At 33.8% G+C, this 27,144-nt stretch overlaps 2 protein-coding genes across 8 annotated transcripts in view; one reads left to right on the top strand and one right to left on the bottom strand.

Moving 5' to 3' along the window:
- LOC111051886 overlaps positions 1 to 22,694 on the top strand; it is a 28,916-nt gene extending 6,222 nt beyond the window's left edge. Inside the window, exons 2-7 of one of the 6 annotated variants that reach the window (XR_005571186.1) lie at positions 282 to 407; positions 6,647 to 6,816; positions 8,381 to 13,089; positions 19,026 to 19,245; positions 21,744 to 21,843; positions 22,390 to 22,694. Coding sequence is in view for 3 of the 6 variants with exons in the window: in XM_022338467.2 (XP_022194159.2) it covers positions 8,426 to 9,937 (1,512 nt within the window). In the remaining 3 variants the exon portion in view is untranslated. Of the gene's footprint in view, positions 1 to 281; positions 408 to 6,646; positions 6,822 to 7,768; positions 7,865 to 8,380; positions 13,192 to 19,025; positions 19,246 to 21,743; positions 21,844 to 22,389 lie in introns of those variants that run through there. The other 5 variants (XR_005571185.1, XR_005571187.1, XM_022338467.2 and 2 more) reach the window with 5 other exon arrangements.
- A 662-nt stretch (positions 22,695 to 23,356) lies between these two features.
- Positions 23,357 to 27,144, bottom strand: part of LOC111051884 (mothers against decapentaplegic homolog 4) — a 41,660-nt gene continuing 37,872 nt past the window's right edge. For both annotated transcript variants that reach the window (XM_039427239.1, XM_022338463.2), the window contains one exon: positions 23,357 to 26,807. In XM_039427239.1, the coding sequence (XP_039283173.1) occupies position 26,807 (1 nt within the window). In that variant the 3' untranslated portion in view covers positions 23,357 to 26,806. The remainder of the gene's footprint in view (positions 26,808 to 27,144) is intronic.

Genomic DNA, 27,144 nt, shown 5'->3' with positions numbered 1-27,144 from the left:
CAGTGCGAATGTTCAACTGTCTGCCAAACTCAGTTAGGGCGCGCCCAGTGGATGTGTTTAATAGCTCATTATCAAAGTGGCTCATCAGAAGGAGCTCCTAGCCTATCATTTGGAGGATTTTTTTATGAAACATTTGCTGGACTATGACGCTGCCGACATTTCACTTACTGTTTTAAAATTATTTGAAATGAGCTATCTAGGAACGCCTTGATCACAACATTGGATATTTGGATACCTAAGTTTGGTTTTATACTGTTGAGATAATATTTTTTATTTTTCAGTGATGGACCGCATGATGTACTTTTGCCAAGTGTTTCAAAATTTCCATATCACCAATTAAAGTTGATATTGTGTGGCACAAAAGTGATGCATCCACCTATCATCTGTTTTTAGCCATCATAAATGAAGTGAGTATTCATTATTAACCCTGCAAAGGTACACTGGGGCACTGAGTGCGCCATGGGAATTTTCCCCAGTACTTTGATGTTTCAAGCCCTTCATTTCTTATTCCTAGTCCACATTTTGGCCCAGTAAGCTGGCCCAGCCTGGTAAGCTTGGCCATCCACACTGTGTGTCCAATAATCAGTTGGCAGTAATCAGTGACATTTATCTGATAGAAATTGAAAATAATAATAATTAAATGAACACAATAATAATTAATTACAATTAGGCCTATACCGCCTATAGAAACTCATTTAGCCTACACAGAAAAACCAGCAGAGCAGACGACAAAACAGGAAACAGCATGCATTGTGGATGGGTGGTTTGCCTTCACTGGCCTCCGCTCGAAAAAAGTCGGAGTGATGGCAAATGAAGGCCAGCGCTGGCAAACCACCCATCCACACATTGGCGCTGGCCGACGTTGGGCCAATATGTAGATGCGGCATCAAAATTCGTGACGTTTACTTTTTCACAATCAAAAGCTTTTCACTATCAACTGATATCATTGTTATGCTGGTGTGATGTTCCATTGATTCAATCTATAGTGTTTGGGGCACACAGTGCCCCAGTGTACCTTCTGTGCAATATTTTTTATAATAAATTTTATATACCAAATGATGATTTACAGTGTTCTAAAGACTTTGCTGAATTTTTCTCATTAATAAGTGATACTGTACTAATTTTCATCATCAATACAAGATAGACTTTTTAGAGACTGAAGAAATCGAAGAAAATTATGCTAGTAATGGATCAGATGATGAGGAAGTTGAAGAAGCCTTTAAATGACAAGATGAAGTATCAGATATAATTTATATTAATTTTGTTGAGACAGATTTATTTGATGATGGATATGCTTTTTATTTGACTTATTATATGGAGGAGAAAAGTGTAGATGAAGACAAAAAAATATTTAATCAGGACAACTTCCCCAGTAACCTCATCCAAGCTGTTCAAAAACTCCATCCAGTCACTTAGGGGCGATTGCTGAGATCTGGTCTGGCTAACCCCGGCGCAACGTTGGTCTAGTGCAACTTTGGTCTCGGCTAAAAAATCAGTTTGCTGAGATCGAGTTTAGCTGCCGGTCATCTCTTGGTCGAGAGCAACTTTGATCCGCAGGTTTAGCCAGACCGACGCTCAAGTTTAGCCAGACCATGGCGCAACTGGAGGAATCCACGGGGAATTATTGTCTCAATGTTGGCAACAGCCATCTCGAATGCTACTTTGGCTCTCACACGCTGTCTTTGCGTATTGCTTTTGCACTCTCTCACTCTCACTCACACACTCTCCCATCATTCGTTTTTTTCTTGTTCTTTTCTTCTTCCTCACTCTCTCTCTCTCTATCCTAATAAAGCCATATTATGCCTCAGAGAGAGAGAGAGAGAGTGTGTGTGTGAGAGAGAGTGAGTGGCGGAGAGGGGGGAAGAAGAAAAAATCAATCTCATTCTCTCTCTCTCTTTCCCCACTTACTCCCATTCTATCTCTTTTTCAGTCTCGATCCTCTCTTGACCGTCATTATAATGATCATCTGCTATTAGATAATCTTCTAAACTCTTTCAAATGTAGTTACAGTTAACACATGAACAACTCCTCACCTTTTTGGTGTTCATTTGAAATTCATTTCCATCTATTTCAAAAATTGAGTTTTTTTTCTAGCATATTGTCCAGCTAGTAATTTAATGTAATATTTTTTCATTACTAAACAAATGATAGCTATCGCTGCAACACTATGTACAATGCGACATGATGCTGCAGTACTCACATAAATCGCCAGTCTCTCTGTGGACTACCATCAGCAAAAAATCTGAGAGCAATCAGCACTTCTCTTCAGTTTTAAATTCGGACACCATACTGGCCGACTTGAGGTATTGGTTCGTAATAATCCAAATATTCAAGATAATCCATTATTCACTTCATTCACTCACAAAATCACTTCCACAGAAAGGATCACGCAAACGAAGGGTCGCTAATCACCATCTGGACTCAACTTAATAGTTCAATAATGCAATGCACACTATTTCTGCATCCCGTGATAATGCAAGCAAACGCAGCTGCCTCCAATTAGCAACAATCAACCCCACATAGATATCATCATCTCACACTTTCTTACAACAATTACAACGTATTTAATACAGTTCTCCTTCATTACTGGTGTAGGTGCAGTTCCATATTATGTTCAAACCAATTATAGATAGCATCGATACTATCGTAGCCTAGATTCGTAGAAGTTAATCGACCACTGATAGAAATTGAGTCAGAAGAATTGGCTTCCAATTTAATATTTTTTTAGACATTGTTTGAACCATAAAATATATTTGAGAGAATATCAGAATGATAATAAAATTATGGGCTACACAGTGGATGGGCTAGTGCATACTGCCAGAGACAAATAAATAGGTAACTTTCAAACAGTATCTTTACTCTATGGAACTGCGTATAACGAATACTTCAGAAAAATCTTTTTGAAGTAAATCAGTTTTGTTTTTACCAGAAAGATCTTTTTGAAGTAAGTCAGTTTTGTTTTTACCATCTTTAACAATTGAAAGTTCAATATAACATGTATTGATAACTATTGTTCATTCAGTTTCATGCATGTATATGAAAAGATCATGTATGTAAATCAGTTCATGTAATTAAAACGTAGTTCCCTTAAACAATGCTCCATCACTTTTTTTTAGTATGGTACCCACAAAATGTCCCAGTTATGATATGATTGAAGAGTAGTTTCCACCGAGGACAGGAGGATATACAATTCTCCAGTAGTATCTGGGAAGATGGATATATACCTCCCCCCCCCCCCAATATATTTTCTGCACTTGAGTAAAAATCATGAAAATCATAGGTTTGAAGAATATAACTTTAAAACTATTTTTTGAACAATTGAATGACTAATAAAATTATATTTCCATTCTATTTGTTATATGAACTGAAATATCATAGGCCTATGATATATTATTCTCTATGAAAAATTAAATAATAATTAGCCCACTGAACATAAAGAAACTTCATTATTAGGATGTAGTTTTTCAAATAGAGATTGCTTGAAATCACACCAAATTGAGGGTATTTTTCTAAAATTTTCCAGAGGAGGCCCCCTGGACCCTTTCTCATGAGAGGTATAGAATTTTCTTGTTGTTTGAAGGTGTTTTCATTTTCACTTTCTTATGTTATAATATTTTAAACATTAGTGGAAAAACATTTCAAATATGACTTTATGGGTAATGAAATTGTTCAGAATTCAAAGACGAACCCCAATTTGACAATGGTTTTTGATAGAATCGAAACAATAGCAAGTTAATAGCTTAATCCCGAACTTAAACCTGCCTCCTAGCAGGTCTAAGTTGGAGTCTAAAATCATCATTTTTGCTCCTGAGATTATCACATTTTAGCCTGATCACGATCTCAGCAATCCACCGAGATTATCTTTTAAACCCGAGTTGATCTACGCTTGAACTCAGCAATCCACCGAGATTAATTTTTAGCCTAGACTGGAACTCAGCAAACCGATTTTTAGACCGCAGATTTTTCCCTGCGATAATTGCCGGTCGGCCAACTTTTGCGCTCAAGCGTGGTTAATCCCGATCTCAGCAAACCGATTTCTGATCTGCGGCGCAAAAACCGGTTTTTAGCTGAGCGCAAGAGATAATCCCGATCTCAGCAATCGCCCCTTAAACACCTAAACTACAAAATCAAATGTGCCAAGTTGAAAACTTTTTACTTTCCTTGCCCTATTACCATAGGTAAGGAAAGTATTGCTTTCCAAAAAAAATTAAGGTACCCCAATTTCAAGTTTTCTATACGTTTCAAGGTCCCCTGAGTCCAAAAACATGATTTTTGGGTATTGGTCTGTGTGTGTGTGTGTGTGTGTGTGTGTGTGTGGTGTGTGTGTGTGGTGTGTGTGTGGTGTGTGTGTGTGTGTGTGTGTGTGTGTGTGTGTGTGTGTGTATGTGTGTGTGTGTGTATGTCTGTGAACACGATAACTCCATTCCTAATTAACCGATTAACTTGAAATTTTAAACTTAAGGTCCTTATACCATGAGGACCCGACAAAAAGAAATTCAATAAAATTCAATTTAAGATGGCGGAAAAAATGGCGGATTTTTCACGTTTTTCTCGAAAATGGGTCTAACGATTTTCTTCAAATTTATACCATGGATAGCTATTTATAAGCCCTATCAACTGACATGAATCTCATTTCTGAGAAAATTTCAGGAGCTCCGTAATATTATTGAGAAAAATGACGGATAATCACTAAAAAACCATGTTTTTCACGGTTTTCTCGAAAACGGCTCCAACGATTTTCTTCAAATTTATACCATGGATAGCTATTTATAAGCCCTATCAACTGACATGAGTCTCATTCCTGGAAAAATTCCAGGAGCTCCGTAATATTATTGAGAAAAATGGCGAATAATAACTAAAAAACCATGTTTTTCACGGTTTTCTCGAAAACGACTCGAACGATTTTCTTAAAATTCATACCATGGATAGCTATTTATAAGCCCTATCAACTGACATGAGTCTCATTTCTGGAAAAATTTCAGGAACTCCGTAATATTATTGAGAAAAATGGCGGATAATCACTAAAAAACCATGTTTTTCACGGTTTTCTCGAAAACGGCTCTAAAGATTTTCTTCAAATTTATACCATGGATAGCTATTGATAAGCCCTATCAACTGACATGAGTCTCATTTCTGGGAAAATTTCAGGAACTCCGTAATATTATTGAGAAAAATGGCGGATAATCACTAAAAAACCATGTTTTTCACGGTTTTCTCGAAAACGGCTCTAAAGATTTTCTTCAAATTTATACCATGGATAGCTATTGATAAGCCCTATCAACTGACATGAGTCTCATTTCTGGGAAAATTTCAGGAGCTCCGTAATATTATTGAGAAAAATGGCGGATAATCACTAAAAAACATGTGTTTCACGATTTTCTCAAAAATGACTTGACCGATTTTTTTTCAAATTCATACCCTGTATAGTTATTTATCGGCTCTATCAACTGGAATGAGTCTCCTTTCTGAAAAACTAATGGGGGGTCCACCCCATCCTTGAGAAATGGACTTTGTAGCCTCCTTCTCGTGCATGAGGTAGGTAGGTAGAGCAGTTCATAAAAAGAACACATAGTCGAGATATTTCATCTGTAGAACAGCTGTTTTGACGACTTTTAAAAAATATCGAATTTCACAATATTTACACAAAGGAAAAAGTACTCTGAAAACAACTATACACATATACAGAAGTCTGATCGTAGTTTCAAATATGTTGCCGCCAATCGTCATTATGTTATTCCCCTAAATCATTCTCGTTTAAGAATGAGGCTTATAGTTCAATGAGCAAGGAAAGTTGTGTGAGTGTACCACAAGATTTTTCTTTTAAAAATAATTTCCAAATGGTCCTCAATGATTAAAAAAAAATATTGTCAGCATGACCATTTCTTCTGTTGATTTTTGACAGGGTTCCAAAAAGCATTTTATATCCACTAATCAGAACGATCTGATATTTATGTTGAAATCATATTGTATGGAGTATTTATCATACCAGAGAATAAATGAATGATATTGAATAACTTTTTATACAAAATATATTTTTGTTTTGGGGCACTTTATGTCCCAGTATACCCTTGGTGTGACCGAGATAAGTTTACTTTCTAGGGTTAAATTTATATTCAATAGTATAAAGTGATTAAACCGTACCTCTATTTACTTTATGGTAGGGATAAATCATCATAAGTTACCAAGTATTTTGCAATTTGAACATTTTCAGTGTAATTTATACAATGTATTTTTTAATGTATTCTACTAATATTGTAATTCAATAAATGAATAAATTATTCATTTGATAGTTTTGTTCCGTTCTATTAATTTATTCATTTTGTTATTCAATGTTGTTGACACATGATACGGACCCCTCAAGATCTAATTGAAAAAAATCTGTTCATAGTTGAATTCCTGTATCTGAATTCCTTGTATTTACTATCTCATACGTGCTACGCTGATTTAGAAGATATGAGTAAACTTTTATGTATGCATTGTTGTGAAGATATGGACTAACATCAAAACATCTACTAGGCTAAGCTTCATCTTGACAACAGTAATATAAAGAATGATGCAACAAATTCATTTCTCATGATTTTTACAATCTACAATAACAATTTCGACCACTATCTATTCTTTATTTCATAAATGTATTCTTTTATAGCATATTGATTTCTTGCACATCATGAACGAGAGTGGAATGCCAGGACCTCGCCGATTTTTCATGTAGCCGAGTTGCAATCCTGGCTTTTTCTCCCGATTCATCTACCATTGAAGACTCTCAAGTTTATCACTTTCATCACGAGCAATTTCAAGAAGAATAATTCTCTCGAGGTAACGTGAACACGATTCCTTTAATCACATCAATGGAATTATATTTGAGAAGTTTTTGGAATGTGGATAATGTGTAAATAGTAATCGAGTAATAGTAATAGCTCTGATGAATTGATCAACCTCATGCCAGATAACTTGATAACAAATAGAATATCAAAAACTAGTATTAAAAAGATAGCAGAATGGATAAAATATGAAAAAGTGCCGGTTTCCGAGCTCTGGATTTAGCTAAGTTCTAGACTTTAAACAGCTGGAGTCAGAAAATTGGCTTTCCGAAACGGGGCGTAGTCGTAGTCCACGATTAAATTAAATTTCGAAAAACTAGAAAATTGAACACAAAATAAAAAAAAGAGAAAATAGTGTAAAGTTTCAGCTATTTTGAATTATTTTGGAATGTTTCACTTCGTCAAGGAAAAACGTTTCCAATTAAAGAAATGAAAAAATAGAGATTATCATAAAAACTACGACTACGGTTTCGGAAAGCCAAGTTTCTGAATCCCGAGCTCGGAAACCGGCACTAAATGTCTCTCAATTCAATTTATACACACATAATGCACTATTAAATGACACCTTCACGTAATTGTAGATACATTTCATTTATTGCAGTTATTTTTTTTTTTTTTTTTTTAATCCTGAATATATTTATCATCGTTGATTCATATTATTTTTTCTATTTTGTAATTTTTTAATTCGCAAATATAATAAAAATATCTATCTTCTTAGCGACATCATAGAATTCACCATTCAATAATAATAATAATAATAATAATAATAATAATAATAATAATATAATAATAATAATAATAATAATGCTTCTTTATATAGTGCTTCAAATTATACGTTTGAATGTTTACTATGTTTACACATTTATATATTTACTTTCATCTATATTATGCTTATTTTTATTTTCATTCATATGTATATAAATTCTTATTTCATTTATCCATTTCAGTATTGGAATGTTTGTATTGATAATCGCTGTCAGCACCCAAACAGGCAGCACCTCATGTATTATTTTGATTAATAAAGTTACTTTTCGTGCATATAAGGATTGATTACAGTATCATTTTTATTCACTTTGTATTAAGGATTAATTATTTTATTTTGAATGAATAATGTAATTTTCAATGAATGGAAAAGACTAAGAAATTGTCAAAAAACCAATGATTTATTGATAATTAGAAAGACCGGTTTCGGTTATTACACCATTGTCAATCTCTGATAAACAAAAAAAAATGTCATTTTCATTGTTATGGCGAAATGAATTGAATGTAAACGTAAAATAGAACTAGGCTATCTTAGTGCATGTAATATCACACTTCTCAGAATCTATAGTTTATATAAAAAAGTTAAGACTTGACTTTCCATCCAGGAAGGTCTCTAAGGAATTCAAAGTTTGGAGAGCAGCTGCTTGTTAGAAAATGTGAAAAATTCCATTTTCTTAAGTATTGGTTTGATAAAGCCAAGCTAGAATAGTCGATAAAAAATAAAATTTGCTACAACTGCCAGGCAAAGTTATATCGTTGAAATGCAATCGTACTATATTGTTATATTTTTCCAACAGGTAACACTGATGCGGCAACATAAGTGCTAACTACAGCTACATGTCATGATTAGCAATTCAAGTAAAATGGCACCCCATCACGTATGTGAGCTATGTGAGAAGACGTTTGCAACGGCTTTCACTCTTCGGAGACATTGCATCCGAAAGCATGCTTCAGTTTTTCCTCGTCGTCAGCTTCCTCGTTTTTCATATAAATGTGGCATATGTAGTAAGGATATAGGTAGCAGCTCATTCCCGAGATTTGTATATCATTTAAATGAAAATCATGACATTACAGTAGAAAGAGAAGAACTTGAGTTCAATTGCCAAGAAGATTTTGAAATTTGGAGAAAGTCTGTAGAAAAAAGAAGTTATTTTGTAAAATATCGACAAAACTACATTATGGACAGCAGCAATGCTGTAAAGTCATATTTCCGTTGCAATCGATCTGGCATCTATAAGGGCGAGACTTCGCCTACAAAGAGGAAACGCCACTTGAAAAGTCAGGGGTCATCAAAAATAGGCTCCTTTTGTCCTGCTGGAATTCGAGCCACAACTTATAAGAATGGCAAAATATCTGTTGAATTCATAAAGACTCATGTTGGACATGATTTGGAGCTTGCACATATCCCACTTCCAATTGAGGACAAACAGCAATTAGCTTCTAAAATTGCTCAAAAAATTCCATTTGATACAATTATTGATGATTTACATGCATCAGTGGGTGATGAACTAGAAAGAAAGCATCTTGTAACAAAGGAAGTCCTGCGAAACATTATTAAAGAATACTCGCTAGACAAAGAATGTGTTAGGCATCCAGATGATACTTTGAGCATTGAAGCGTGGGTTGAAAAGATGAAGGGTAGTGAAAATAATTGCATCATACTGTATAAGCCTTGTGGAATTGTGTCCCCTGATCTACCTCAACTGAAAAAGCAAGACTTTGTGTTGGGTATAATGACCGAAGCACATTCAGAAAAGCTGAAAAAGTATGGAGGAGATTTCATATGCATTGCTTCTAACCATGGAACAAATGCCTATCAATTTGAGATGTCTACCATTCTTGTACTAGATGACCTACGGCAAGGATTTCCCTGTGCATTTTATTTTTCCAATAGGAATGATAATTTAGGATTTGAATTATTCCTTAGCAATGTCAGGAACCGGATTGGAATGATAAATACGAGAACGTTAATGACTGATATGCCAGATGTTTTTTATAACTCATGGCAAAATGTGATGGGTTTAGTAGAACAAAGACTGTACAGCACGTGGCATGTGCAAAAGGAATGGCAAAAGAGAATCAATACTTTCAAGAATAAGACTAAGAAAGAGGAAGTTTCAAAGAAACTATTCTCTCTGCACTTCGAGAAAGATGAAAGAACTTTTGAAATGACACTTTCAGCTACAATTAATGACTTGAAAAGCGATAAAGACACTTTTACATTTTCCAAATACTTTGAAGAACACTTTTTGAAAAATCCTCAATTATGGGCTTACTGCTACAGAAAAAATGTAGGGTTCAACACCAATATGCATCTAGAGAGACTTCATGGCATATTCAAAAAATATATTTGAAAGGAAAAATGGCCAAAATATTGGATGTAACTGTGCATGCGCTAATGCGACTTATTGAGCGCAAACTCTTCGATCGTTTGATCATAATGCCTAAAGGTAAGGCAACAAGCAACATTGAAAACTCTAGAGATTGCCACACAGAGTCGCTGTCACTTTCACTCGATCAGACAGAGGATGATTCCGATGATGAGCAGTTATCAGTCATCAGTCAAAAATCAACAGATACCGATCATTCAAATTCAAATGAAGCTGTGGAGGAAGAATTCATTACATCAGCGTCGAAGAAACCGAAATTGGATAATGATGAAGTTGAAGCAGGTATAAGAGAGCTCCAAAATTGTTTCGATGACCTCCTGAATCAATGTCGTGATAATAAGGAGTTGATCGATTCGTTGAACAATTATTTAAAAATGTGGGATCCCAATATTGTATTTTGAAAAAATAAGACGTTAGCATTCCCAGAGAAAGAGAATACAAATATAGAGGCACCACAGAGTTCACAGATTTTCTATGGTATTGCCATTAGAGGGAACAATAGTGCCAGTCAGTCAACTCCATACTTCATTTCAAAAATCTTTATTCTGTTTGCTACATTGGTTTCCAATCCAATAGTAGTTTTCTACATTCTCTATTGCGTTGCCATAATCACAAACAAGTTAATAACATACATATTTGCTTGACTATTAATTTTGTATTCTTTTTTTTGATTTCATAATAACATCATTTCTTACCGTACAATAAATAATCAAAATCAGTTGATTTATATGCCCGTATTGCATTAGTACACGAGGGAAGGACATCAGAGGTGTTGGTGATTGAAGCAAGCTGGGACACCCAAACCCACACACCAATTCTACCAATAATATTGAGCCACGCCCCGTTAAAATTTGACGCTCTAAACTAGGCGCAGTGTCTAGTAAGGACTAGTCAAGGACCTGGTAAGGACTTTTTCACATCCACAGTACAGCGGTATAGAATCTATACTCTATTAAATGACGCTGCCAACCATCGATAGCTATCCACTAGTTTCACGTTTCTGGTTCATTTGCATGTTCCACTGATGTCTGTCTGGTCCTCGTGGTTCATCCTCTCATATCTAGTTTCTGTGTAAAAGTACGTGCCTGTGAAGTGTGAACACAGTGAACGGTTTTATTATTACACCTAATGTGTCCATTATGATTTCTTTAAATTAAAGTCAAGAAAAAATTGAGAACACACGAAAGCGAGATTACTATGATTGTGAGATTGAAGTTTTTTTATTTTATTGGGTGAAAACTTATAACATGTAACCTTGGATCATTGCATCATTGTTAGATGCAATTTGACTATGATGCCTAAAATTTTAGAGTTTTACAAAGGCCTGCAAAACTTAATCATTCTATGATTATCAATTATATAACTATTTCTAAGAGTAAGCTATCTAATAAAAGACTAACAACGTTTGTTTAAGCATCCTTAGCACTTATGTTACTGCATTTAAATGAAATAAGACACTTTTTCAGAAGTTGTATGGTGTAACTAACTTGTGACACTTTTTCAGAAGTTGTATCGTGTAGCTAACTTGTTTCAAGAGTTAATCAAATTGGAATTAGTTAATTATCAAATATTGGTTTTATGATTAAATTATTACTTGAATACTTGCAGTATTAGGCCTGAGCCCAAACACTTCAACTCAACAATTCTACTCATTTGATAAAGAATAATGTAATAAAACATTTTCTGGATTTGAAAATTCTTTGGCCAGTTGCAAGATAAAATTTAACAGAATTTTGTGCAACTAGGCCTCAAATGTTCAAAATTGAGTCCTTGTTCTTTAAAGCTCTGATGATTCAAAGACTCTGTTATTAATAAATAATCAAGCATTTAATATGGGTTGTCTACAATAACATATCAATAATTAAAAATTTTTATTCCTTCAGCATGCATCAATTACAATTTATTTTAAAAAAATGCAACTCGTCTAGACAATATTTCGTTTGGATATGTTATATAATATCATATCAATATTCATTCCTTTACATCAATTATAAAAACTATGCAGCTTCTTAAGTTTACTTCAAATTTTACACATGTAAACATGCACTAGCAATAGACTAGGCTTGTGGTGTTGTGTTTGTGGACGAGAGTGGATAGAAGATAGCTATCGATCAATATCGAAGGTTGGCAGTGTCGTTCGACAGATTATTGATTCACTAACGCCGTTCTGTAAATATAAAGTCCTCGCCAGTTGACCCAGTCCCTTGAGTCCAGACTGATTTTCCAAGCTCCAAAATTACGGTACCATTCGGACACCGTAACCTATAATCAGTTGGGCCAGACACCAATATCCAGGACCCGGCTGGTGTCCTTATTCCTAACAAAACGAGCACATTAACTATACTGTGCTGTCTCGCGACACGCTTTTAGCTGCCTGGTGTCCTAAAACTGTAGTACACTGGTCATATACTTGAGCTTGGACAAAATGCTAAATACGGTACTAGTAGTTGAGTTTTTACCTCGGGCATTTTTAATTGCAAGGTTGATAACTATGTATGGTACTCTCTCATATGGGTTAAAAATACGATGGAGTGGGTGAAGGTACACTACACATAGCTACTATATTTTTATAGGTAACGTACACGTCTACTATCTTGAGAGTACCCAAGGTAGCTAGAATACATTTTAGGTATTTTAGAATGTATTTCAGATATATTGAGAGTACCGTACCTAATCATTTTTATTAATCAGTTGATTGATGAGTATCAATATTATAGTAATCAGCCGCTAATTTTTCAGCCGAATATTATCCGAATGTAGATAATAAGCTGAAGAAGAACAGCTGCTAACCTCTAATACCGGTAGCACTCCTCTTTGGAGTCCACAAAAATCTCAAATCGAAATTATTTGTTGTTTTTATAATTTAGTCTCAGAAAATTCAAATTATGTATAGAAGTTTAATTTTTAGGCATTTTCTTTCATCAACAAATAAGCAACACATTTTTAGGTATGTAATACAATCTCCAACTGAAATGTATGAGTTCTCTTTACTTTCATCACATCTTCAAAGCAGACCTTTATTTTCATGGTTAAAATTGCAGTGGCGAATAGCATCTTTGAAGAATAAGTGGGACCATGAATTTGATAAGGAAGAGTTCCTAACAGGTACTAATCAGGTAGGAGCTTGTACAGCTTAAATTACTTGACAACTACTTTACAGTAATACTGTAGGTCACGTATGTTATTCACTTTACTTTATATTAAACCTTATCACAGGATTTGTTTTTTATTTAATCATATTAGCTGTATCTACAACATTAATAAGAATAAGAATAATGTTATTCCTTACTTACTTGTTAGTATTTGTGCTCCTAACAGTCTGATGGCTGGGGAGTCATTTTTTTTGACGGCGAGTGATTTCCTCCATGAGCATATCGTATAAGTTGAAATGTATGCTCTCCAACTTACTCTGGTACTGCATAGTAGGGTCGGGCCAATAGGTATGACTTCAGGCCTCTGGCAAATGCTGCCTCGTTATCTATTTCCTTTAGGTTACGTGGCAGTAAATTGAATAAGTATGATGGAGCATATGTTGGTAAGCAGCTTTTTTTCTTCAGTCTATGTTGTGGCAAGTCAAGATTCTTGTTGTTTAGAAGGTTAAAGCAGTGTTTTTCCTGTCTTGTGGTAATGTCTTTCATCTTAACCAGATTTATTGTTTTGAGCAGGTACAATGAGACTACTGTGAGTATTTTACTCTCCACAAATGAAGGTTTACAGTGCTCTATCATGTTTCTCTCCAATATCGTTCTCAAGGCCCACTTCTGCATTCTCAGGACTCTGTCAAGGTGTGTCTGGGATGCCGATCCCCAGGCAACAATCCCGTACCTCAAATGTGAGGCAAAGAGTGAGTGGTATGCAATGAATGATGTACTTTTTTCTGATTTTTCGTATCACATACACGGCAGATGCTAACCTTTTGCATAACAGCTCAATATGATTTCTCTATGTTAAGTGCTTGTCAATCGTTATCCCCAGGAATCTTGTACAGTCTGCTATCATTGAGTCATCATTTGTTGGTCTCTCCTCTGGGTTGTTGTTGATTGGAGTGAATCTGAAGTGGACTGTCTTCTTCCTATTAATGGTCAACTTCAGTCTATTGCATGTGTCTGTGGCCTCTTCCAGTGCTGTCTCAACAATTTTGTGTGGGTCTTGAAGTTTCTGGTATCAAGATATTGGTATTATCAGCAAACAATATACAGCTGTTTCTGTTGTCAATTTCCTTGGGAAGGTCATTGATGTAGACAAGGAACAGTAGTGGCCCAAGGATGGATCCCTGGGACACACACTGGAACAATGCTCTGAGTGAGAATTTGTAGTTTACAAGAGCAGTTTTCTTGTGTTGCACTATTTCCACATACTGATTTCTGTTGGTGAGGTAGTCCTCTATCCACTCTAATGCTATTCCCTCTATTTTCGATTCTCTCAATTTCACAGTTAGGATGTTCCAGTCTAGTGTGTCGAAGGCCTTTTGAAGATCTATAAACAGCCCAATGACATTATTTTTCTCTTCCCATAGTTGGTTTATGTTGTCACACAATTCAGATATTGCAGTCACTTTCTAAATCCATGCTGTTGTGCTGTTATAAGTTTGTTGCTCTCCAAATGCAGGATAAGCTGGTCATTTACTGCTCGTTCGATAAGTTATGAGGCTATAGGTAGGTTTGCTATGGGCCTATAGTTCTTGTGATCCATTTTATCACCTCCTTTGAATTTTGGAGAGATCTTGAGAGCCTGGGGGAATACAGCTTGTTTTAGGGATGAATTTACTGATTCCAGTAGAGGCTTTGTTAGTTCTTCTTTGCAATTTTAAAAATATTTTTCCAGCGATGTCATCATGCCCAGCAGAGTTGTTAGATTTTAGTTTGTCTATGAGATGGTGGAGTTGTGCTGTATTTATCATCTGAAATTCACTCAATGCTGTGATGCCTGTCAGCTTGGCCGTACGTCCTAGAGTAGGGTGTCTCAGGAGTAATCCTGATGTTTTTGCTGGTTGTGTAAATGCTTCATTTAGGATGTTGCTTGTGTGAAAAGGATCAGTGATCTTCGGGCCTTCTATTTCCAAACAGAGGTTTTCCTGCCTGTTAAGATTACCTACTCTGTTCCGTTCATCATTGATCATTTTCCATAGGGTCTTGGTTTTGTTGTCTGATTCCATAATCCTACTCTTGACATGTGCCTTTTTTATGTTTTACATCCTTGTCATATAGATTTTTTAGTTATTTGTATTGCTGCCTGTGGTCCTCTGATGCAGTTGAGATGAATTTCTCTCTAGCTAGATGCATTCTGTGTTTCAGAAGAATAGTGTTTTCGAACCCAAAACTTGAACCCCTTTGCTTAGTGATCTTCCTTGGTACTCTTGGCATTATTTCATCCATTTTCTTTCGCATTTTTGTAGCAAAAAATATTGTATTTTTCATCGGCAGAGTGTGTCTCAATTACTGGTGACTGACTAGTCGGTATGCTGTAGTTTTGATTTTAGCTCTTGTATGTTTCCTTTTGAATAGTTTATTGCATATCTGTATGTCGGCAATTCCGGATTGCATTTGTATTTTATGTTGCACAATACAGCATCAATGCACAAACAATGCTATATCGGAAACGTTAAGTTGTGAATAATACCGTACAGGTTTTGATCTCAAATTTACATAATGTAATATTTTTGAAATAAGAATACTGTCTACATTAAATAGAATAAAGTCATGTAACATTATTTTATAGGTAGTAATTAAACATTATCTTATTATTTTAGTTTTTTCAATCTAGGTTTATTATTTTTATTGTAGCTAATTATTTTTTTAACATATTTAAACGAGTTAACATGATTATTTACACTTTTTCAAGTAAAAGATCAATCAAGTTACATTTTACACATTGTATTTATTTTTTGTTACGAGAGCCAAAATGGGAGTGATCTTGAGCCTTCGCATACTGTAAAGATAATTTGAAATGAATGAATAGAAATACCGTATCGTAAAACCATGTGCATGATATTAATTGCCTATTTTATAGATATGCAGGTATAATAGTTATCTTTGTTGACTTACCTTGCAAATTTCAAAATAGTGGTTTAACAAATGAAGTGTGAACACGCGTCAATTGACATGTGTATTCATTAAGGTTTCCTACCACCAAAGAGGATTCAATACTCGTAGAATTGTTTTTTCTATGCTATCACAGTATACTTTACGCTGTCTATAATAATTGACCGAGCGAAGTGAGGTCTAAGATTCAAGACGACAGTTTTGCATTTCTCTTTATTTATATTCCGCATTTACGGCGAAACGCAGCAATAGATTTTAGTGAAATTTGACAGGTATGTTCCTTTTTGAATTTCGCGTCGACGTATACATAAGGTTTTTATTGAATTTTTGCATTTCAAGGATAAAACAAAAGGAAAAGGGGTCTCCTTCGAACGCCAATATTACCGTAAAAATCAGACTATGAAATTATCATAAATCAGCTGTCGAGTGGATTATTAATTGCATGCCTCATTGAATGCAATTTTTATGCACTATTAATCGCATGTAATAATTAATAACTGAAAGTAACATAACATTTTCTTTCGACCTATCTCTGCTTTTAACTCGGGCTGACCTGTTGCCAGTATGTCTTGAAAGAGATTAGCTTTTATGTTAGCATTTTTGATACACCAACCCCAACAGACATTAGCCGTTTTCACACCGATATCTCGCCGACACGTCATACAGACAGGATTTATTCTGATGGACAGTATTGGAGAAGGCTGTGGTTTATAACAGACTGCGAAAATCAAAATATTCCATCCTCGAAGTGAGTACGGTATGGATAATACCATTAGAACTTATGGAAATTATATTTTCTATGTTCAATGTCACAGTTGTGTGCGAATCCAGCTTGAGGATTCATTTATTGGTTTATGGAAACAAATAAGAAAAAAATAGACTGCACCTAGCTGACTCAATTAGTGTTCACTAAGGGCCGGTTTCCGAGCTCGGGATTTAGCTAAGTCCTAGACTTTAAACAGCTGGAGTCAGAAAATTGGTTTTCCAAAACGGGGCGTAGTAGCAGTCATTGTCAGAGTCACGTTTGAATTAAATTTCGAAAAACTAGAAAATTGAACACAAAATAAAATGAAGAGAAGATAGTGTGAAGTTTCAGATATTTTGAATTATTTAGGAATGTCTAATTTCGTCAAGGAAAAACGTTTCCAATTATAGAAATGAGAAAATAAAAACTACGACTAGGTACTGTTATAAAAGCTGCGACTACGCCCCGTTTTGGAAAGCCAATTTTTAGACTGCACCTAGCTGACTCAATTAGTGTTCACTAAGGGCCGGATTCCGAGCTCGGGATTTAGCTAAGTCCTAGACTTTAAACAGCTGGAGTCAGAAAATTGGTTTTCCAAAACGGGGCGTAGTCGCAGTCATTGTCAGAGTCACGTTTGAATTAAATTTCGAAAAACTAGAAAATTGAACACAAAATAAAATGAAGAGAAAATAGTGTGAAGTTTCAGATATTTTGAATTATTTAGGAATGTCTAATTTCGTCAAGGAAAAACGTTCCCAATTATAGAAATGAGAAAATAAAAACTACGACTAGGTACTGTTATAAAAGCTGCGACTACGCCCCGTTTTGGAAAGCCAATTTTCTGACTCAGCTGTTTAAAGTCTAGGACTTAGCTAAATCCCGAGCTCGGAAACCGGCCCTAGATGTTTTTGGAGCTCCATGATTTAAAGTATAGAGTTATTACAGTAATGGAAAACTTTTTTACATTTTTATTTTTGAATCTAATGATTATGATTGCAACAAATTATATTGTTGAAAATAAATTGAATCCTGAAATCATGGAAAGTGAGAAATAAAGTTTGTAGGAAATCAGCGTTATTGAAGACTATTCAATATTTCAACACACCGATGTCTCGCGACACGACTACAAAAATCCATCAGAGAAGATGGGCTTATTGGGTTGGCGTATCGACAGCCAGACCTAATAACTGCGCTCACACTTGCCGATTCCGGGACGACACGTCACGGTACGACAGGACAGAAAGCTTTCTGATTAGCCAATTGGGTTGACGAATCGAGAATCAAGCAATCGCAGAGCTTTCTGTTCTTTTATGACGTGCCGTGTTGTGTCGTCCCGGAATCGGCAAGAGTGAGCGTAGTTTTATATTAAATGTTCGTAACAGCAGATTGAATTCCACATTAATATTTTTACTCCAAATCAAATGAAATAAAATATAACAACTCTTCCATAGTGATTTCTATAGTTTCAGTTTTCAGTTTAATATTTCAATTTTTCTGCTCTTTGTGTTGCAGTTATTATATTCTACAATTATTAGGATTTTTTCTAGACATTTTAAATTGATAACTTATTTATTTTTGAGAAAACATAAGAACAGGTCAATGTAACTTACAGAGCGCGAGGTCTACTGTTCACATAACTACTAGTTAACCTTGCAATATGCCTACTTTATAGAATCATGTTGAAGCTGTAGGCTACGAGTATGCGGGTGGTAAAAGCTTGAACGTTTCAATTATATCCTGCACTATCCTTATACACTATCCAATTACATTTTCCATATGAACCAGGAAGAACATTGGAAGTGTTGATGATTAAAAGGTCTTAGGCAGCTTGTAGAAAATATGAATACCGTATTCAAAACTTCAAACTTATAGTGTTATTAAACTAAATCATTATACCGTTTACAGTCATGCTAAAAAATAGAAGAAAATTTACAATATACTAGGTATACCTGGAATTAGAAAATTTAGATAAAAATAGAGCTTCAATTAATTTTTAAGATTACGAATAGTATTAGAATGAAATTTATCCGAAGCCTAATGAATATCGGATTCACCAAGCTCGGTCAACACATTTGAACATGGTCAAATCAGCAATAGTAGTTCACAAGTGCCTGGAAAATATTATTTCTATGACAATTCCAGTGAAAAATTGAAAATCGTACCCTTTACGATCATGTTCAAATGTTTTGACCGAACTATAGGTGAAACCGGGCATAGGACATTTTATGAATAAAATTAATATTGGTAAATCAATTGCAAATTGCAGGCGGTAGTCACTATAACTAATAAGATCCAAAAAAACGACTTTGAAAATTTGAAAGGTCTTATAGAAGAGGAAGCCTTATCTAAATTGAAATTGGAATCGATTATGACATGGCCTGCATTACTTAAAAATAATGTAGGCATCCATCACAGGCATATAATGTCAACAAAGCTCATTGACCTAAGGAAAACTTTACAGAAGCAGGAGGATAAACCTGGACTGGGTGAGACATTCGTAAAAACCATATAATAATACTATTTTTTAAAAATATGTTTAAATATTAATATTTTAATTTTATATTTTTTAAAGATGGTGTTATGCCAAAAGGGCCAATCTGCATTTTCTAAAAATCTGGTGTGGCGCACTCACACAACTTTCCTTGCTGTTATGAAAATTGATCACCTGACGCTAATGTACCCGCGCATCTCAAGTCTACTATTCAAAGATATGAGACAGCTGGTGATAGGTCAATAACGCTGGAAACACACGAGGTCTGCTATCTCTTCGTAGTGAATGATTTGATAGAACCAAAAGTTTGCAATTTAATAATCACATTTTCTAGGATTTCAAGCTTATTTTCAATTCTAGGTGGAAATGTTACTAAACATTAATTAAAGAGATTTTCATGCTCAATCTTTTCCCCTCGAAATTTTTTGTTTAAATTGTATATGAAGGCTGATAATTGAGAATCTAAAATCAAACTTGGCTTAGATGGGGCAAAGCTCCTGAAATTTTTACAGTTATATGACTTGTTGCAGTTGATAGAGCTTATCAATGACTATTCCAGGTATAAATTTGATCAAAATCGTTGGAGCCGTTTTCGAGAAAATCTCGAAAAACCCAGTTTTTGACAACATTTTTGACATTTTAGCCGCCATATTGGATTGCATTTGATCGAAATTGTTCGTGTCGGATCCTTATAGTGTAAGGACCTTACGTTCCAAATTTCAAGTCATTCCGTTAACTGGGAGATGAGATATCGTGTACACAGACGCATACACAACACACACACACACACACACACACACACACACATAACAGACCAATACCCAAAAACCATTTTTTCGGACTCAGGGGACCTTGAAACGTATAGAACTTTAGAAATTGGGGTACCTTAATTTTTTTCGGAAAGCAATACTTTCCACACCTATGGTAATAGGGCAAGGAAAGTAAAAATGTGTGTAATATTGAAGCAGTCATGTAAACAGAAATATTGCTGATAATTCACTGTGATTTTTTCCAGTACACACTTTTATTTCATTTCTACATGTTTCAGTTAATGTTTTTCAAAATATAAAATAATTATAAAGTAGTCCATGAATAAAGACTAGATAAAATCTATGCAGATGCAAAGTGAGATTCAAGTTTCGAAGTCAGCATCTGATTAAAATTGGATTACTGTATATTATATTAGATATTGATTAGGTCGATGCTATCAACATTACTCATTAGCCTAGGGTGTGATCATATTGGTTGCACGTCTGAGTATAAGTGCACACATGGTCATGCATGATCAAGCGTGGTGATGAGAAACAAAATCTATAGTCCATACAAAATTACTTTTGACTTTTAAATTTCAGAGAAATGGAGAGAGATCAGCCAATTATAGTGATGAATAGAGTCGCATAGAGTAGGTAGAAACGCAGTTGCCAATTTGTCGATTAGACTTAGTCGATTCAGTGCTTTAAGAGAATAAATTTCGTATGTGTATCATGACGAGCACTTGAACACTCACTAGAAATTAGAGAACGCTGGCCGGTTTAGAACGGCAACAACGCCACCGCTGTATCCCTACCTTTCTCTGCTGCGCATGTCCCTCCAAGTCAAAAGTAATTTTGTAAGTCCTGTAGAAAGAATCATAGGAACACTCACACGCCACTAGCAAGTGCACGCGTTGTGTGAGCAGCTATAGCTACAGGCAAGTTACAATGTATTTTTATTACTCTTTCCAAATTTTTTTTCACATCTGCGCGCTTGGTCATGCATGACCACAGTTGCACTTTCACATACGTGCATCCAATTTGAGCTATAACGGTATTTTTGTCAATACTTGCGGAGCGGAAGTCTTTAGTTAAGTTCTAAATAGTGCGCGAGATATTTTATGCTCGACTTTATTTTATTCAAGGTTTATAATTGACTGCTTTTGACTTATTAATTTTAGATTTATTGATAACTATATTCAAAGTAAAAATTTGATTGTTTCTTGTGTATTATGAAGTGTCACCCTGAGAAAACCTGGACCTTATACGGATTAGTATGCCTACTAGTATAAACTGGAAAATGGTCAGCTTTGGGCATGAGCCTGTTGTGCATTTCATCAAGTATAATAATTGTACATGATGAAATATATAAATATACAATACTTGTAGAAGTAGAGTCTTCATTTTTTTATTATTGCTCATGATGCCGACATGAGAGCATTTTGATTGTGCATGGGTGATGGAAAGAGTGATTGATAAGATGATCAAACGTCTATGCCTATCGGCGGGAATCGAACCCACGACCAGGCAGACCGAAATTACAAAAATTGCAAACTCCAGACTACTTAACTACACCGGCCGGCCTAAAACGTCTCTGCTTGATTATTAGAATACATCAGTTATTAACACATGGTGTCTTTCAATTTCTAACTTTCGCGATAAAATATCAAAATCAGTGTACAAAAGGTCATAGGGCCTGCTGGAATTATTCAATTTCAATAGAATATATGAACTATTGCAGAAAGAAGACTTTGTGAAATAGATGTGCTGACCCTTGCGATGAAGAAGATATTACTCAAAGAGCGTACTCATGGTCTTCTATTATTCAATGTTTACACAAGGTATAATTTTGATATTAATACAGTACTATCCATCAATCACAATATTATACCATTTGTTATGGAGCTGATAGCTGGCATTACGTAATTTGTTGGTGAGATTCATTATGTCTTGTGTACTCTACTGCGATTCGCATGAAGACGACGAGATGGACAACATTTCAGTAGTCAAATGGTTGAAATCGTCTCGGTCGCCGTTATGTGAATCTCAGTGGAAAGCACAAAGCTTCATAGAGGATTTCCAAAAGTCCAATGACCCAATAGTTATCCATTTTTACAAACACTCATATCAATGACGAGTCAGATAATCAGTTCTAATACTGATATATTATTTATTTTATTCTGGAACTCAAGCACGGTAATCATAATTTCAGTATTAATAACCGTGATATGATATGCGATTCAGTATTTAAAAATATAGTGGTATAGAGTTCGATTTAATGCATAGAAAAGTTGATACTTTGAAAAAATAATTATTGTCTCAAGTTTAGAATTGGATGATTATATTATTTACTGCTGATCATACTACATATTAAAATGGGATTCAAGTTTTTTCAGAGATTTTTCTCCGGAAATAGTACCAGAATGGACCGTTAATTCATTTGGAATCACCGCAGTTGTTATACCACCTCAGCCTGGATTGGACATTCCACAAGATAAATAACATTTAAATACAACAAGCAAAAAATACATCGAATACAGTCGAATTAACTTGTATGTTAACAATTATTTTTTCAAAAACTTGACGCAAATAAAAGAAAAAATAAAATGTACTTTGTTGCATATGAATAAAAATGTTTACTTTTTATACAAACCTCGGTGTAAAACCAGAGAATACCTATAGAATGTAATAGAACTGCCGCCTTCCGGCAGAGTGAAGCATGCTTGACCCTCTGGATGACAACTTCGCCCATGCCATCGTTACGTAAATCGTCCATATCCCTAGTTCTAATGAATAATTATGGTTCCCTTACATTATTATTTACATTTAATGCCTCACACATTTTCATCGGTGCTGCAACTGTTTGAAATATATTCGTGTATAAATATATATTCAACTTTTGCATACTATTTTAGCTTGTACATTAATAACTTTTGCATTAATAACATTAATAACAGTTGCTTACATTACATGAAAATGTAATTTTCAGCTACGATGAAAATGTGTGAGGCATTAATTGTAGATTATAATAACGTAGGGAAACCATGAAAATAAATTAGTTTCAATATTTTCATTAGAACTAGAGATATGGACGAATAACGTAAAGCTTGCCATATGAAAGCTTGAGACGGCTGCTAGGGCGAGGTTGTGAGCCAGACAGTTGGGGGTCAAGCACGCTCTCGCTTTACATTCAGCTATGAGCAAAGCAGCTCTATTACATTCTATACTCTCTGACATTTTATACTCTCTGTCTAGAACTGATAACTGTTTAGCATTGCTAGTGCAACGTAGGCCTATTTCGCAATAATAACTGTTGCAATATGATATATGAACAATAAAAATCAAACGCGCTAGTACAAATAAAAAATACACTATAATCAACAACTTTCAAATACATTTCACGTATATATAAAAGAGAAAGATTCACAAACAAAACATGTTAAAAAAACAATAATAGTTATAAAATAAACAATACACATAACACTATGACAAAATATAAAACACTACTAGTATTAAATATGATTTTCTTTAACTCTGATTCTATACAGGCAATCAATACTTTGTTAAAATTTTAATGCAAACTTTTAAAAGTAGTTATTGGAGTAAAATAGAAATTTACACAATAACATGTCTACTTATGATTCAACATTAATGTCAGAGTTCTATATCAATGATTATCCATGAAAAAAAATTAGAGATAAATTGTTGAACTCGTCATGACAATATTATGAACATGTAGAATATTGATGATATAGCAACAAATATATTAAAATACATTCAGAGATGAACATTGAACAAATGAGATCCATCCACACAATATTTTACATTCAAAAACATTCAAAATTAGCGATATGATATAGACACAATATTATTAGGCTACATTAAAATTTCAAATAATCTCACTCATCAATAAAACCTAGCTTTACTCCATTGAAAATAAATAATGATTGATGTTCATGATGAAATATAAAGAACATTATGTAGCAATATTAATATCTCACAAAGCTTAAAACTATTTTATTTATAGTTTAATGATTAATCTAATGCGTATTACAAATACATCCTATTATACTAGCAATTAATATTATAAAGTATTATTTTATTGAAAATATATTAATAGAACTAAGTAGCAATTCATGTAAATTTCAACAAAAAATATAATGCAATTGAAAAAATTCAACATTTAGAAACAAAATTCGATTCTGAAATAAATTAAAATAAGTTACCTAATACCAAATTAAGAGAGCATTTATTGTAATCTTTATCATATTAAATAGGTACTGAAATGATTAAGTTGTGAAAAATTTCAATTTACTACTTTTAAAAAGAGTTAGACAAATACAATTAATAACTTTCATGGAAAATAAAATTTAGTGGAGCTGATGATTGAAAATATTGTAACACAGGGTATTTTTAATCAAAAATAAAACTAGATAATAGATAGTGCATTTGAAATCTTCAACTGCAATTGCCCAGAAAATATAAGAACTGAGACGAGAATACTGTGGTAACTTGACAGAATTATTTTAATAAAAATATAATAATTTGGTTGTATGTATAAATCACATCAATATATAAATTAGCTATCATAAAAGATAAATTATTATATTATTGTGTTACTTCATAGTAGACAGCATAAATAAATAAACATGTAGCTTGTCCTAATTTTTTTATTAAATGATTACTCGCCAATAAAATTCAAATATGAAGAAATGAGTTAAAGAAATAATAAACGTTTTCAATTGTTATCAAAGATTTCCATCTATCACAGATTTGCGTCATATGCAAATAAATTTTCATATGATACTTCATTGAAACAGTTGAAATAACAGTTTCAACTGCAAAGATAATGTAATATCTAAATAAGATTACAAAAATATACTAATAAAATATATTCAGTACTAATTGAGTGGAAACAAATCTATCTATAACTAAAATTATGATCTAACAAACTTCATGAAAAGTATCTATATTGCATGTACCACCATCAGCTCTTCAGAATTTGAAAGAACTACGAAAAATTTCATCAGATACAATGATACTTGAGTAGAACGCTATCCGATCTTTCCATTTAAGAGAGAGAGAGGAAAACAAACGAGGAAGAGATAGAGAATCTAAAAAAATGGGATTATGGGATTAATTTGCTAATTATTCAAATAGCTGACAAGCAACAAGATTTATAGTCAGATAAAAAAAGCATTCAAGAGAAGTGGTTATCAAAAATTAAAATCTAGATAGTTCTACATAGTTTCAAATTTCGTTGATCTCCGGGCGAGATAAAATTCGCCAGCAACAACACAAAATCTAAGAATGAATAGGATCGGAAAGAATCAGAAAATTGTGTTTGCTACGAATTGAATGAAGCTAATGGTATCACCTAGAGATGAAACTAGACAATACACTAAGAGAATACCTACTTAATTCCACAGTTTTACATTTCACAAAAAATAAGAAATGAGAAATTAAAGAAAATTATATCTGCTCCTCAGGCATGAATGAGAAAAACGTCAAAAATTATTCCACCACGGATTGATTGAGTACTTTATTTATGTAGATTACAATATATACTGGCTATGAGAAGTTAATAGAGTGAATTAAAATACAGAAAGATGATAAAGTTTGATGCTCCAAGAGGTTGATCAAATCATTGGAGAAAAATGTTTCTCCTTGACTGGGAAGTTGAAAGAAATCAAAGTTGATGAGCAAAGAAACAAATCATACACGATACATACCTAGGCGAAAAGACTTCAGAGTTTTCTCAAGTTTCAAACAATACCTTTGGAAGGAAATGTGAGAAGGAGCTGATAATGAAAGTTGTTTGGATTCAAGCATTTAATAACAAAATAAATCAACATACTACTAATAGTGATCGAAATAGTGATATGAAATTGCTAATTGCAACTCCTGTGAATTCAGAAAATCAATTTTCTCGAAATTAGATTTGTATTTCAATCTTTTATTTTTTCAAGTTACTACTATTGTGAGGAACGCGTTTATTTCTACTTTTTTATGTCAATAAATCTTATTTTATAATTTCATTACACAGTACATTATTTATTACAACTGGTATAGTTTTACTTTCTTTTATTTTAGCATCTTTTGTTGTAAGCTTACTTTCAACATTCTGATACATATCAGCAAGTCCTTATTGATGTTTTACAGGACAATTAATTATAGTGCAAGCAATTATAGAAATTGATGCAGCGGCTAAGTTTCAAATTCAAAGAATCTCTCATGATTTATTTACTGTTTCTCGTCAAAACTTCATTTGTCAGGAAAATGATGATTCAATTCTAATTGACTTTCGAATTCCGAAACGGGATGGAAACATGCCTGCTAGATAATTTTATTATTCAAGTACACAGATTTTACCTGATATCATTTTCAAAGTATTGCCATTTTGGAATACATACAGTATTTTTTTCATACTTTTTTAATCAACCATAAAAAACAAGTAGCGGGCACAAGTATACACTTTCCTGTTGAGTAAACCTAATTCTATGCTTGAAATTGAAGCACTATGAATCGGCGAATACAAAATTCTTTGGAAATTACAAATATGATAATGTTAATGTGTAATAATAATTATACTGAAACATGCCTTCCATTAAACATACCTTTGGCATAGACGATATTATCAGTGTTGAGCCAGTCTCTTAACAATCGTTTTTTATGATAATATTCATTTATGATGTACGGTCTTATAATAATAATTATAAGATAATTCAATACATTGAATCTTGTGTACTGGGCTGAAGCATGGTCATTGTTGACCATACTGGAATCATAAATGCAGTAGGTAAACCTGAAAAATTACAATAAATTATTCAATGACGTGTATCGCAGTTAATTATATAATGTAAACAACATTAGAAAAATAAGGCACAAAACAATACTGTAATTTCCAATACATAATTATAAAATGATTGGAAATAGGAAAAAAGGCTTATAGAACTTACTATTCCATATCCGAATTTTGATTGTAAATTAGTCCAAAAGAGATTAATCAATCGAATAGAACTCATTAATTTAATAAAGGATTGTTCTGAAGCTATGGTTGAAAATGCGATCAAACGCAAGTGGACAAGACAACGAACAATTTCTACTTTCCTTGCCCTATTACCATAGGTAAGGAAAGTATT

This window comes from Nilaparvata lugens, chromosome 4 (assembly GCF_014356525.2).
Source record: "Nilaparvata lugens isolate BPH chromosome 4, ASM1435652v1, whole genome shotgun sequence".
In the NCBI taxonomy this organism is placed as follows: domain Eukaryota; kingdom Metazoa; phylum Arthropoda; class Insecta; order Hemiptera; family Delphacidae; genus Nilaparvata; species Nilaparvata lugens.
The sequence above is the reverse complement of the archived record's forward strand: the minus strand, read 5'-3'. Positions and strand labels throughout refer to the sequence as shown.